At 39.2% G+C, this 15,174-nt stretch overlaps 1 protein-coding gene across 2 annotated transcripts in view; it reads right to left on the bottom strand.

Annotated features, from left to right (window-relative positions):
- Nucleotides 1-2,143: 2,143 nt before the first annotated feature.
- The window catches only part of LOC149533393 (uncharacterized), a 51,194-nt gene continuing 38,163 nt past the window's right edge, over nt 2,144-15,174 (bottom strand). For both annotated transcript variants that reach the window (XM_089803063.1, XM_089803064.1), the window contains exons 14-16: nt 5,365-5,718; nt 4,966-5,277; nt 2,144-4,829 (exon numbers count right to left, since the gene is read on the bottom strand). In XM_089803063.1, the coding sequence (XP_089659189.1) occupies nt 2,445-4,829; nt 4,966-5,277; nt 5,365-5,718 (3,051 nt within the window). In that variant the 3' untranslated portion in view covers nt 2,144-2,444. The remainder of the gene's footprint in view (nt 4,830-4,965; nt 5,278-5,364; nt 5,719-15,174) is intronic.

Genomic DNA, 15,174 nt, shown 5'->3' with positions numbered 1-15,174 from the left:
TGTAATTGCCTTACTTTTTCATGCATTGTTTGTAGTTGCATTGTCGCTCATCTTAAGGGAGGTGTTAGAGTAAAGGTTAATTACCTTTATCTACACTTAAGATTTCACTATTCAATCACCATTGAAATTTGACTTTTGTCTTTTCATGTGGATGACATTCAAAGTGAATCACATTGGTGACATTTAATAAAAGTTTCATTTTATTAAATGTCATATTATCCCTTTAGGGTTAGGTCAACTTTAGGGTTTCCTAAAGTGGTTTGGTTGATCTCCTTTATAAGGAGATCACTCCTCTTCTTTTTGTAACTCGTGCATAAACTCTTGCATAACTTTGTATATTACATTCCAACATTGAGAGGTTTACTCTCTTGTTTTCAGTTGGTTGATTAATGTGAATGTTTTCTCACTTGCAAAGTTTCCTTTTCTTCTTTTGCTTCTCTCTTCCTCATGACAGGTTATTTGCTTGCAAGTGTTTCCAGTGACTCCTGTGAAGTTGGGTTTTGCATATATCTTGTACACCAACTCCTACAAAAAAAAGCCTACACTAGTGGGGATTTCTACCCACCATGTTCCCTCAAATGTACAATTTTAAAAAGTAGTCACTATTAGTTTTGAAAAAAAGATTCCAATAGCAATCTTCTTTTAGCTTCATGAAATCTCCCATTCCATAAATAGAGGTACTCAAAACCCTTCATGGAACCACAAACTCATCTTCTTAGACTTCGGAAAAAGTGAAGACTACCATTGAAAAGAACGAAAACTAAGGTCCAAAATTTTCTCAATGCGTCTCCATCCATGACAACCAAAGGTGTATGCACTTTACCAATCCAAAAACAAGCTCTCTTTAACATATTGATTCCCTTTCCGTCCGCCAGCGAAATTGATGAAATCTTTGTTGCGAATATAACTTGCTGGATATGACCCATTGTCACAACGAGGCTCTGTGTGCAATTCTTTTTCACTTGCTTTTGAGCCAGAGCAAAACGCACACATGAAAAATTGATGAATTCTGATGATTTTTTCGTAGCCGCTTAGGGTGCATTTCTTTATAAATATCAGCAACAGCATAAGTACGATGACCATTAATATCATTTCATTGATAGGCTCGCCTTTGATGGTTTCACAGAATATGGAAGTTCCATCAGGATATAGCTTCATCAAACCAGTGCAGAAAAAGTAGTACAATTTGGCAATCTAACGCAGAACGAAATATAGATTTGTGTATGCCATGCAATAATTTATATGGTGACACCCATATACCTTCCAGACAAATGCAAAGGACTTCATGACAAATCTCAATCCTCCGTTACACTTGTAGCACGCAATCTTAAGCGGTCTTGGGATTGTGTTTCCGCCTATCCGACAAATTCATAACTGATAACACTGTCAACTTATTTTGCACGTATTGGAAAGGCCCCATTATTTATAGACGTTTTGAATTTCTTATCAACTTAAAAGTCTTAAACCACATAAACCTCATATTCTCAGCGAAACGGGTAGTTCCTGTAGCAAATCGCATGGTTGAATAACAAGGGAATGGCCATATTTCATCTGAACTTCCACACTGCAACATTCCAAAATAAGTAATCGTCATGCAATTGTTAAATATCTCCGACTTATCAAATATTCCTTTTTCAAACAACAAGAGACGAGGTTACAAAAATTATAGTTCAATCATCGTATTTATTGTGTCCCATTACCCATTTTCTCTTCCACAAAGACAAAATTTGTCTTGAGGTTTTTAATCTAACATGACTCCCGTCCAATCAACTAAACAAAAATTATAGGTTCTTTACCCGTCAAGTTATACACACTTTTTTTTTTGGGGAAAACATGTGTTTGAGAATATGAAATTCTGTTGGATTTACTGACACAAAGCTTGAGAGAACAAACTTCTCCTGTTTGTAAAGTTCTTAGTGCTCCCGAAGAGAACAAGCTTTGTATATGCTGAAAGCTTCACTATTATCATTCCAACGTGTGTGAATCAGAAAACAGGTATGTGTAAGAATACAAACACCCCCAGCAGATGATATAGATAAAAACTATGGAATGATAGCTATTGTAGTTGTACCACGGTAGCCAACCAGTTGGAAAAGCATGTCACCGAGGAATGAAATCAATATAAAAGCAGGATTGAGCATAATTTAAGTTGTCAAGAATTACATGCTCGGTGGCATTTATATTGATTTTTTTTTGCTATATCAGCTAGAAGCTAGAAGCCCATTTACAAGTCCAATTTTACATGTCTGGTTCTCACATTTCCTCTACATTTTTAGTTAGTTACTATCGAATGATAATGAATTGTGGCTTACAGAATATAAATCACTTGAGCGAGAGACATGTACAAGCAATATTCCGTTTCCTTTCATGGCCAAAAATATGTTTTAGATGATCGTCATCCACTCCGGTCAAAAATGGAACATTTGTATTGCCAATGTACAAATTCAATTACTTGTTGCCGGCTTGTCATCTCCAGACTTTTGTACTGAATCTGCAATTGAAGTCACCTGAGATGATAGATCTGGATTAGGCGACGAAATTGTACAGTTACTGTTAATCTGCGAAGCCACACAATTCAATGGACCACACTGACTTGGTAAAAATGTAAGCCCAGTCCCATTGGCCTTCTGAAAACAAGAGGATGATTTATTAATATCAGTAGTTAATTTTGCAGGTGTAAATGACCCTGCTGCAGTGCCACGTGATAGTGCAACTCCATCAGACATTCCTGGTAGAGAAATATCTCCTGAAATACCCATGCACAAAGCAGCAGGCATATCACCAGTTGTTGCAATACCAAAAGAAGTTGCAGAAACTCCGAGCATCTCCTGTTGAGACATATTTACATGTTGCTGGGAATGGCAAACCATCTGTCCAGATTGTAGCTTCATTTGCCTTGCCGCATGCTGTGAAAGAGTGGTTTGGGGTTGTGATGAAATTTCTAGACGTTGATGAGACTGTGTCTGAAAATATTGTTGATTTTGCTGAATAAAAAGTTGCTGCCGAAGCTGTATATTCTGTTGAGGCGTCAAAGATTGCTTCTGAAGTTGAACTGCTTGTTGCTGATTAGTGGAGAAATGATACTGTTGTGGTACCGCTGATTGTGTCTGCACAGGCTCCATTGGTTGAGCAGGCTGCTGAAAGAATGCATAGGGCATGTGCTGATGAATATCAAATTGATTTTGAAGAGTCTGTTTTAAAGGCACATTCTGAGCTAAACAGTTGGTTCCCAGCATTGTTGTCCCATTCATTTGAAATGGCATTGAGGTCTTTTTCCCTGAGTTGCTTCCAGATGAAGACTTTGGTGAGAGGGAATCCTTCATTGAAACAGCTTTTTTGGCAGTGACAGCACCACTTGGAACTGGTGAGAGAGGAGATAAGGGCATGACACTAGAAGAAGAAATGGATGAATCTGGAGTTAACCTCGACGAAACTACATTTGTTGCAGATTGATGATTCCTTGGCGTTTTCCCTGGAGCTCTTTCCATGGAGGGAATTGTGGGTGGAACTGTACAACCAGAAGTAGCAGGTCCAGGTGATCCAGCTGATGATCGTTGAGAAATTTTTTCATACTCCTGGAGAGTACCTCCCCACCTTACCCCCTGACTGGGAGTGCTTACAGCATGCCCTAGAAATGATGGTATTTGTTGAGGCATTGTACTCAATGTAGGTGGGTAAGACTGCGTCTTTTCTGAAAATGTAACCATAGTATAATCTACCATGGTTGGTGCTGTCAGTATACTAGAGCTTGAAGCAAGCTTTTGATGAACTATCTTTTGCTTGGAGCCTTGAATACATTGGTGGTTAGGAGCACAGACACTATAACAGCTAGAACCTGCACCTTGAAAACTTTGTGCTGCCATATTCATGTGTGAATCAGCAGTGGTCGATGGACCAGAAGCATTTTTTGTTAGAGATTCCCCCAAATCGACTCTTAGCATATTTGTTTGGTTTGGCTGGAGTTTGCAAGATGATTTTCTGTCTTCTTTACAACCACTGTTGCTAAAACTGCATTCTTCAATATTTGCCTTGTCATCTTCAATGCCAATAGATACTAGCCTTTGTCTTTGTGTGCGATGTTGCTGCTGTTGTTTTTGCCCTTCAGATATAGAGAAGTTGTATGATTGGCCAGAAACAAGTGATTTATCAGAAGTAGTTTGGTAGTGAACAAGCCCTGTCATGCTATCACCTGCTGTCTGAAGAAAGGTGTGGCCTTGTGAAGCCATAACCAATGTAACAGCTGGGTGTGAATCAGATCCTTGATTTTTGACAATACTGATTGGAGAAACTGCTTCCGATGCATATGGATTGGGACTTTTCAGATTAATTGCAGGTGAAGTTACACAATTAACTGTGTCAATATCCTGTTGTTGCTGCCATTTTAATGTTGCCTGGTACTGGGATTGCAATTGTGTTTGTGACTGTTGATGCATTTTGCTTTCCTGCTCTCCCACTAAGTTTTTACTTATATCCTGAGATTCAGCTGGAAATGTGCCCATACCTGCAGCAAGTATAGGAGGAAAAATCATACTTGAAGATGTCTGACTGTAAAGACTTCTTGATGGTATTGCTTTCACTTCAGCAGTAGGAATGCCACTGACTGCGACACATTCCTTTTTACTGACCTGATCTACAGATGAAGCTTCAGCAATATGGCTTGCCTGCTGAAGAGTCCCGGAGGCAGCAAAATTACATCCCTGGGAATATTGCTGCTTTTGAGTGACAGTCGGTTCTGACATCAAATTAGAAACACTTTGTGGTTGCTGTGCAGGAGTTAGAGGTTGCAATAAGTGAGAACCAAATAAAGGGTTACTGTAATACTGAGCAACCTGCAAGAAACATTCCCAGAGAATTAGTTACTCTCCTAAAAGCAATCTCTAAAGATTGGTTTCAATTTTAAGATTTTTCCACCAGTGCCATTGTTCAGGAAAGGTTATACGAAAATGGAAAGTTGACACCACCAACCTGTAGTGGAGATGGATGTCCACTAAAAAGTGGACCGAATTGCTGATGTGAGAATGAATATGGAAAAACATTGCGCTGGATTACAGAATGCAGGAGTTGTGCCTGTACAGCAGCAGCACTAGCAACACCCTTGTTTGAAGTACCATTTTCAGTGTCAACCGAAGCAACATGAATTGATGAACTGCTAAATACTGCAGAGTTACCATTGCTTAACATGGCTTCACTTACCCCAACATTTACTCTTCCAGCATCACTTCCAGCTGTGGAAGCGGATGCTGACTGGGTAACAGGAAACACCTTAGAAGATCCTGTCTGGATAAAGGAAGCACGGCAAAATTAAAATTCTTGGTATTGATATGGAAACATTGTATACAAACCAGAGTCAATCTTAGAATCTACCTGTGAAAATAAAGAGAGTTGCTGCTGTGCTGTTTGGATTTGTTGTTGTGAAACAGACTTTCGTCCAGCCACATCCGCATAGGAGCCAGATGACTTATCCTTTGCAACTGCTGGCATTGCATATCCTCTTCCATTTACAGTACCTGTACCTAACCCAGAACCTCTAACTTCAGGTCCAAGAGCACTACCCAGTAGACCTCCTGGGGCCATCGGGATGCTCAAGTTATAAGTATTTGCAGCAAAAGCTGCAGCCCACAAAGGGTTCTTTCTTAACTGTTGCTGAGATTCAATGAAATGAGTTATATATACATGTGTGGCAGAGCGCTTCCATGCATGACGTGTTTGGGGAAAAAGCTGCACCAAAATAGTGACAGTTGTGTAAGAAAATGTATCTCTCCTGACAGAACACAACTTGTTAAATTAAACAAAGCAAATGAACAAAATGAGAGAAGCTATTCCACAGCCAAGAAAAAATAATAAATCTAAAATCCTGAACGGAATAATCCTAATGATGAGGTTGCGGTTCAAATATGCTTAGGCAAGAGAAGTACATATATTTTGAGGACAGTATAACTATTAAACTTCACATAATTTGGATAACAGGAAAAACATTGCAGAGAGTTCACAACATTTTAGATGACTTAACTTTTGACATGGGTTGGGTCAAACTACAGGGTTGACCTATCAAAGGGAGAACAATCAAAACGAAAGAGCTAAAGATAGGGAATGGTATGGAAGGTACCATTAAGGAGGTATTAACCACAAAAGATATAAAAAATTCTATAATTGATTGATCAAGCCCCTCTACAATGTTAGGCAATGGCAAGTAACCCAGCCATTTGATTTGCAGTAAGCATGTTATTTTTGTGAAGCAAACTACTTTTGTAGTTCTTTTGTTCATAACATTACATTCTCACCATATAGAATTGATCAGTTTCCTTCCTAATTCCACTATTATTCATAACATATAGGATATTTAACTACATTGGTCGAGAAGTTCCAAGGAATCCTCCAAACAGAGCAATAGACTATTGACCAGTGGCTAGCAATCTCTTGATAGCTTTTGCTCTCCTAGAGCTACAATCCAAATAGCGTGTGTCTCTCTACACAACATATTCTGATATCAAAACTTTGCAATTAAAATAAGAAATTAGAAGTACGAATCTCTAACTTAATGACAAAAGCTCCTTCTATGGGATGAAATGATCTAGTATTTACTTTTTTTCATCAATACCATTTTACTATTTATGAGAAATTAGTGTCGTTAAATGACTATCATTTTCTATATCAGCATTTCCAAGAAACTGCATTGCATTGGAATATATATTTCCATTTATGCAATATCATCCTTATTATATAGACTCCGATCTAATTCAAGGCTTTTCTCAGTTGATTCACTACCATCCTCGGTTCCTTTTCATATATATTAAAATCTTTGTCAAATTACCTGGATAAACTATTTTAAACATTGAAATTTGACATGTAGTCACTTACTCACAAATCACACATATCAAAGACAAATTCAATCAGGTATAAAACAAACCACACGGCAAAAATGAAATGCAAACAAAGAGGCCACCACGAGTGTACAAATTGTGAACTCACTTGTAACTTTGTATTATAAGTATATAGAGTACAATTAGTCCTCAAGGGAGCTTCTAGGATGGGAGAGTTATATCTAAGGAAGCTTCTAGAGTTATTCGATAGAGGTGGATGTTGTACACATGAAAATACAGAAATACTACAATACTTCATGTCCCTGCCTTGTCATTTAATTATATTTAAATGGAATATCTCAAGAAACCGAGTCTTCTCATTTCCTCACAACTTAGAGGAATTTGTTCCTCATTCTGCTGTACATATGAGAAGCATTTTAGAATGCTAATTGAACATCCACATAGCCTGAGTTGGCAATAACCCTTCATGAAAATGTCAGCTCAAGAGGAGTTATACCTAGTAGTGCATGTATAAACATCAAAGAGATTCTCTATCTCAAAGAGGATAAATTTATGTGATGGTTTCCATATAATGAGGGATAATATATCACAAAGCTAAACAACTAGAAGTGTTGAGGATTAAGCTAATGAAAAAGTTTGGGATCCGAAACGTTGATGAAATAAACAAACACAATCTAATCCAGAAAACTCAGTACTTAACAAATGGATTGTGGAAATTTGTTACTGTTAATGGATAATATATTGTTACAAGATGGCTCATAAAGCTTAAGTTGTTTCACATTCACATCATCTATACCAAGCTAAGAAGGAAGGCGCAATCCAAAAGCATTGTCTCCAAACCTGATGCATAATAATATCAGAACAATGCATAATACATCCATTCTTAACACTTATTTCAAAATTTGTTTTGCCAAGTACAGCCAAACTTGCCAATATGAAAATGTAGAGAGACTGGATACGTTTTAAAGAGGTCTTTGTATTGGGCTGGAGTCTTCAGCAATGTAACATGAACCTGTGCATGGATTTTAGCCAAATGTTGGACAAACAAATCATGCTCCTTTGTTATAGATAAAATGAGGAAGTTGAGAAAGGACCTCCCAAAAACTCATAAGAAAAATGGGAGCAGCATCCATACGAAATCTCAAATAGAGTGAGCTGCAGAAACATAGACAGCTCTATTGTGACTAAACACGATGACAGGTACTGTTATATTTTATTGTGATAAATCTGGACAGACCAAATTGAAGTAACAGCTAACCGCCATCAATTTTGTGAATTAGAAAGAGAAATGGAGCTCAACTGACAGCCTAAAAGCTTCCACAAAGTCTTCCAAAAGACATTAAGAAATATTAATTCCTGATTGGAAATTATAGTGATTGCTACACCAAAGTGATAATATACATGCTGGAGAACAGCCCAGCAATTTCAAATGCATTTATAGCTTTGTTGCACAGAATGAATATAGCCATTTAGAAAATCCGCACACATAACTAAAGATACAATCTAATTTCCCAAGAGTAGTTAGCATTGCTATAAAAACCTCAATGGTTATGGATTTTCAAGCACTTAAGGGAACTAAAATTGACTGGTACAAACAAAATTCACATCAGAAGGTTTGATTGACTGTCTAAAACATCTTATGGAAATTTCCACATACTACCTCACAAAAGGCCAACATAAATAACTTCATAAATACTGCAGAGTCTTCAATCTGCCAAACTGAACGCCAAATTATGTACCTCTTGAATAAACATGAAGTGAACTAAACCAACAGGAACACAAGCTGAATCAATTTCCACGAGACCATCTTTTGTATGATTGAAAAAGGCTCTATTTGATTCCATGATTTGTTGTAAAGAAGTAAGAATGGGTAAAAAAATGTGAATTTCAACAATAAAGTTAATTACTTCCAATCTTCATAATGCAACATAGCTGGTATAAAGCACCTTGAAGGGTTGCTAAATATAGCAAGTATTCTTGATACTGATAAAATTGTTAAATACAAGAGGCCCATTTAAGATGTCTTTTCTCTTAAATCTTCAATTGTGATTTTGAAAGCAGTAAGGATTGATGATCAATTATGCCCTTATCAAGGATGTGGTTTCTCCATTCCCTGTGTTCTCAAACCAATGTACTGAATTATTATCATATGCCACATAAATTTATTTTTCTGTAGAAAGTGTCTTTGACATCAGTTGCATTTTTCACTTAGGCTGGGCCCCATGGAAAAGGCCTTCCTAGAAGGTAAATTTGGAGCTGCTTGAACTTTTTAAGGAATACTTTAAACATGTTGGTCCCATGAATTTTGCAATCCAATTCAGCTTGAAAGTTTAAGCTCCAAAATTTAAGGAAGTTGGTGGTCTCATGAATGTGGTATCTGTGTTTTCTATAGACTATGATCTTTGCAGTCTTAGATATCGATTCTCTCCCTGTGCCATCAGATGCGGATGCTAATTCATTTTGGTGTGCAGGTGCTTTTGGGGTGCTGCCTGGATGCGCCCAAGAAGCGTATTCTGTGCCTGTGGATGCTTGTGGAGGCGCTGTGAGCACCTCCGCAAGCATCCACAGGCCCGGAATGAGCTTCTTGGGCGCATCTGGGTGCATCAGAGAGCATCCGCAGAATAGATACTTTTCCAAAGCCTAGAATGACTTAAAACTTGTTTTTAGCATGTGCTTTATTGTTCAAATGATGATGATGCTGATAGCATCATGGCACATGGTGCATCTAGCACAAGTGAAACTATTTTTGGTTCAACTGATCTTGAATTTGCAAGTCTTGCAATAGTTGGAGATGATAAAAATGTGGATTCTTTTGAGAATCCTTATGATTCTGAATGACTGGATTTGATTAGTGAATCTTGACTCTTGACTCTCGATTGATCAACATTGAATATATATATATAGACATCCAAACGCATGCAAAATCTATAATTAAAAAAAATTGCACATCCGTGCATCCGATTCAGGCATCCTCATCCACATCAGCATCAGCTCGGCAACTTAGTTTGCAGTGATAAAAAAAAAAATTTAAAAATAATTTTCCCTCCAAAATTATTAGCCCCTCCCTAATTGCTCGCCTAAAACGTAGGAGCTTCCTAAGTTGGTAGGGCAATCGCTAGCCCCTCCCCGATTTCACCCGCTCAAATGCAAGCCTAAAAAGTAGGAGCTCCCATTTTCTAGGAAAAGATTACAAATAATCCTGTGGCAAAAAAAACATGGAACCTCTTCCTAAAAAATAGAAGCTTAAGCCACCATGGGACCCCACCGTTAAAAGGCTAAAGCAATTCAAGAAGAGAAAGCACTATAGATAAGAAAATGGCTTCCTTAAGCTCAATGCTATAGTTTTGTATTCTATGCTAGTAAGATTTTTTGACTAAATAGTTCACAAAGTGACCAGGCCATATGTGATGTCAAATGAAATTTGCAAAATATATGCTCTAAAGGGAACTTTTTCATCCTGTGATTTTAGATGGAATACATAAATTCTTCATTAGAATATTGTCGGCTCTGCATGTACACCATGTTGATGAATTACAAAGCCAAAAACTGAATGGAAATTAAGCCAAATAAAAGCCACTTCATTTTGACCTGTAACTTTTACCGTCACTGGATATCAAAAGCAACATGAATATATTGTATACAATACTGCCAATTACTACATTACTCTAATATGTCATGCAAATGCAATCATCACTTGCAACAAATGGAGGTCAAATATATCATCGAGTATTTTTATGAATGTTGTTGGGCACGAATAAGACTAAAAGGCATGGCAAGTTTGTTGTCAGTAAAGTTATAAAATAGACGACGAGTAGATTAGCATGTTGTCAGTAATTGTTATGTAGCCAACGGGCCCCTTCAGGAAGGTTCTTCAGAATGGTATATGTACAACTTTGGATCATTGTTGTAATCATCATTGGAAGCACTATGTAATCTCTTCGGCATATATGTGAATAATAAAAGTAGTACTGTTGTGTTACATGTTCTTGTCTATTGTCTGTATGCATTAAACTATTTACCCCATACGGTAAACATTTGGCGTCGTTGCCCAATAGACCTGGAACGAAGGCAGAGGAATGAAGACTAATGTCGAATCAGCTGAACAAAAATAAGAATAAGCTAAAGGAAAAAGATGAAATACACACCGCACAAGGGAATTAATTTTGGCACAACAGGCCGAACGCAAACGGAGGTTTCAGCAGATTGTCGGCCGACACCAAAGCACCGAGGAATTGTTGGAAGAGACTAGACAGCAGTTGAATTTGGTGGAAGAAACAAGGGAGGAATTTCTTAACCTATATACACTGAGGGAAGAGAATCCAGATGGAAGGGAATTAACTTGCACGACTCAGAGTGCCGAGGGAGCACGAGCGTGGAGTGAACTCTTTGTCCATGATACACTTCCAAAACGGATAGCTTTGCTTGAAGAAAACCCTCTTTCACCAAGTAACGCGGCTATTGGAAATAAGACGACTGTCCGAAACAGCATGGGTGTTCAGAACAACATGGGTGTGCAAAATAGCGCAGGTGCACAAAACAGCGCAGGTACACAACAAGTACCTCCAACTCAAATAGTAATGACCAGACCAAAGGAAAAATTGCCAAAGTTTGATGGTGATGGAACGGCCGATCAAATCAGACATCGTAAGACATGCAAAACAATTTGGACAGCGAATGGCGTAACCGACACGGATGAATGGGTTCGACAATTTCTAGCAACCATAAGGCGCATAGCAATTGATTGGTTTGCCAACACGAATCCCCAAAAATTAACATGGGTGGGAGTTAAAAAGGAGTTTATCGTCAAGTTTCAATTGCTGCGAGACGATAATGAGATAGTAACAGAAATCTACACAACAAAGCAAGGGAAAAATGAAACAGTCTATGTATATGCCAGAAAACTAAAAGAATTAATAAATAAAATGGAAAGTAAGCCGGCAAATGGGCTGAAAAAGAGATGGTTCATTGAAGGACTAGGCTTGGAGTTAAGGAAGAAAATGAAGATTGTGCGGCCATCATCATACACCAAAGCATGAACTATTGTGAATGAAAGGACACATCTGGACAAACCCTTTTTGGTCGACTGAGGGAGTTTTCGGGATGGAGTCTCTGAGAAGCGTTGGCTGCCGGCTGGGCTAGGGTTTTTCCCCTAGCCTGTTCTTGGTGTTTGATCTTTACTATTTTTCTGTTCTGTTTGGATTGTTAGCTACTGGACATAATTTGCGTCAGTGTTTTTGGAGATCTTCTGCAGTCAATTTTGGATTGGGGGTTTTATTGTTTGCATGGCAGGGCCTGGGATTTCTTCTCCGTTGGTGAGAACAAATGGTTCTTCTCCAACTATGCATGCAATGCGATCTGAATCGTTTTATTCAGGGGAGAGCTCCAAGCTGAAAAAAGTTAATGGTTGTCTTCCGCGTAGCCATGATCGCCCTGTTCTGGTTATTCCTCCAATGGTTGTAATGGAGGACATTGATTATTGGACCAAGCATGCTTTGATATGCAAATTTCTTGGAATCCGGATTTCCCTATCCGCTCTTGAGGCATGGATCCGCCGCTCTTGGCAGGTGGAAGGCGGTATGGAGATTATGTTGGCAGGGAATAGTTATTTTTTTGTTGTATTCTCTTGCATGTCTGATCGTGATCGTGTTTTTGAAGGAGGCCCTTATTTCTACAACAATGTGGGGTTATTTGTCAAACCTTGGCATTCAGGTTTTAATTCTGCTAAGGATCTCCCTTCAACAGTGCCAGTTTGGGTTCGCTTGCCTCGTCTTCCCTTGGAATTTTGGCGTGAAGACATCCTTCGACAAATTGCTGCTTTGTTGGGGAAGCCAGCTGCGATCGCACATCAAACCCTCGATAAAAAGGTTATTTCTTTTGCTAGAATTTGTGTTGAAATTAATTTGAATAACCCATTACCAGATTCTTTGGAAATTTGTCTGGGGGATTCTTCTTGGGTGCAGCAGTTAGATTATGAATCCCTCCCTTTCCGTTGCCGGATTTGTCATGAGTATGGTCATTTACTGTGGCAGTGCCCCCGTAACTCGAGTTTCAAAGGAGTGGATCGATCTACAGCTGGAAATGCTGGTGGTTTGGCAGATACTACAGGGAAAGGACAATCTCAAATGGTTAATACTACCAAGGGGATGAATCCACAAGATGCTACAGGTAAGGGTAAGGCTCCAATGCAGGATAAGGATGGATTTACCCCTGTTCGTCCTCGAGCTAAGGGACGTGGTCAAAAGAGGCCTTTGAAAGAAAGATTATCTGATTCAAGTTTTAACCGTTTTGAGGTGCTGGATAGTATGGTTCTAGAGGAGGGTATTCCTCCTCCTATCTCTTCTGATCCAGCTTGCCCAGATGAGAGATTTGTTCCTAATGATGCTTGTGGGGCATCTCAAGTTGTAGTATATCAAAATTGTGAGGTTCCTGTAGCTCCTGTGACAGCGGCTCTGGTGACTCCTGCAGTGTTGGAAGATGATGATGTTGTTTTGGCTGACTTGGTTAAGGATGTGCTACCATCAGGTAAGGGCAAGGGATCCCCTCTCCCCTTGGGGTTGCTGCCTCGACCCTTTAAGCGGGCTTCTTCTTCTCCCCCTCTAAGGAGTGGGCGCAAAACAGACCAAGAGAAGATTAAACTCACAGGAGATATATTGATTGAGTCTGGTTCAGTGAAACCTTTGGATTCTCATTTTCCCAAATCTACCCAATGATGATTATTCTCTCATGGAATGTAAGGGGGTTGAATAGCATCCCTAGACAAAAGGCTATTCATAACTTGGTGGTTGATCATAGTCCTGATGTTTTTTGTATCCAAGAGACTAAGCTCTCTGTGGAGTCTATGGTCCAACATGCCTCTAGTATTTGGTCTCGTGGCCAATGCCAGTGTGTTGGGGCAACAGGCAATGCTGGTGGTTTAGCTATATTTTGGGATCCTCAAAAAATTTCTCCTCTTGGCTGGATGTCTTCTCGCTCAGCTCTCTCTATGGTAGCTTCTGCTCTAGACTCAGGAGAGGTAATCATGGTTACTAATGTGTATGCACCTGTTGATCTTGTGGGAAAGGAGGAACTTTGGGAACATATTCAATATGTTAGAAATTGTCATCCTTATCATCCTTGGGTGTTAGCAGGGGACTTCAATTCAGTTTTAAGTCTGGAAGAGAAGCATGGTGGTTTGGCTAGATTGGGGCCTTCTTCTGCTCTTCTTCGGCAACACATATCTCTTTTGCATCTCTCTGATGTTAAGCCTTCTAATGGCCTCTATACCTGGAATAATCACAAGACTAGTGTTGCTGCTATCTCAGAACGCCTGGATAGATTTCTTGTTTCTTGCTTCTGGCTTAGTGGCACCCTTACTATCTCTTCAGAAATCCTTGATTGGAGGGGTTCAGATCATTGGCCAATCAAATTTTCCGCTATAGGGACTTATGTTCCGAAGCATCCTCCTTTTAAGTTCCAGTTGATGTGGCTTCGTGACTCCTCTCTTCATGATTTTGTTTTTTGTTTGTGGAAAGATGGTGCCCCTGCATATGGTACTACAATGTTCTCATTTTCTAAAAGGCTTCAATATGTTAAAAGGCAGCTCAAGATATGGAATAGGGAATGCTTTGGGAATCTTCACTTTATGAAGAGGCTTGCTCAAGAAAATCTTGATGTCATCACAAGGGAGATTAGAGATCGAGGTTTCTCGGAGGATCTTGGCCAGGCTGAATCCCTTGCTTCTAGAGCTCTAGAAGAATGGGAACTTCGAGAGGAAATTTTTTGGAAGCAAAAGGCTCGAGTTGATTGGCTCCAGGAAGGTGATCGAAACACTGCCTTTTTCCATAAAACAGTGCAATCTCGTCGGAATCAGAGCACTATCTCTTCTTTGGTTAATTCTCAAGGTATCCAACTGAATTCCTTGCCAGCTTTGTTCCAGGAGGCTATTTCGTACTTGTCTACCCTCTTCTCTGAGGACTCTCCTCCTGCTGATAATGAAGAAAATATTATTTTGTCCTGTATTCCTTCCCTTATCACTCAGGAAATGAATGATTATCTCATGCGTCCTATCTCTTTGGAAGAGCTGGAGGTGGTGGTCTTTGGCATGCCTAAGGGGAAGGCTCCTGGTCCTGATGGTTTTCCAGTTGAATTCTTTCAGGAATTTTGGGACATCATTAATCATGATTTGTTGGAGGTGGTTAAAGAATCCTATACTAACAAGCAGATGCTTCGAGCTTTGAACTCTACATTCTTGACTCTTATTCCTAAGAGAGAGGGTGCTAATCAATTGGAGTTTTTTAGACCAATTGCCTTATGTAATATGGTCTACAAAGTTATTACTAAGCTGATTGCTGAGAGACTGAAAAGGTGGCTTCCC

The sequence above is a fragment of the Cupressus sempervirens genome, chromosome 10, assembly GCF_028749045.1.
Source record: "Cupressus sempervirens isolate cs-2001-9-10 chromosome 10, ASM2874904v1, whole genome shotgun sequence".
Classification (NCBI taxonomy): Eukaryota; Viridiplantae; Streptophyta; class Pinopsida; order Cupressales; family Cupressaceae; genus Cupressus; species Cupressus sempervirens.
Note: the sequence above shows the minus strand (reverse complement) of the source record. Positions and strands in the feature narration are given on the sequence as shown.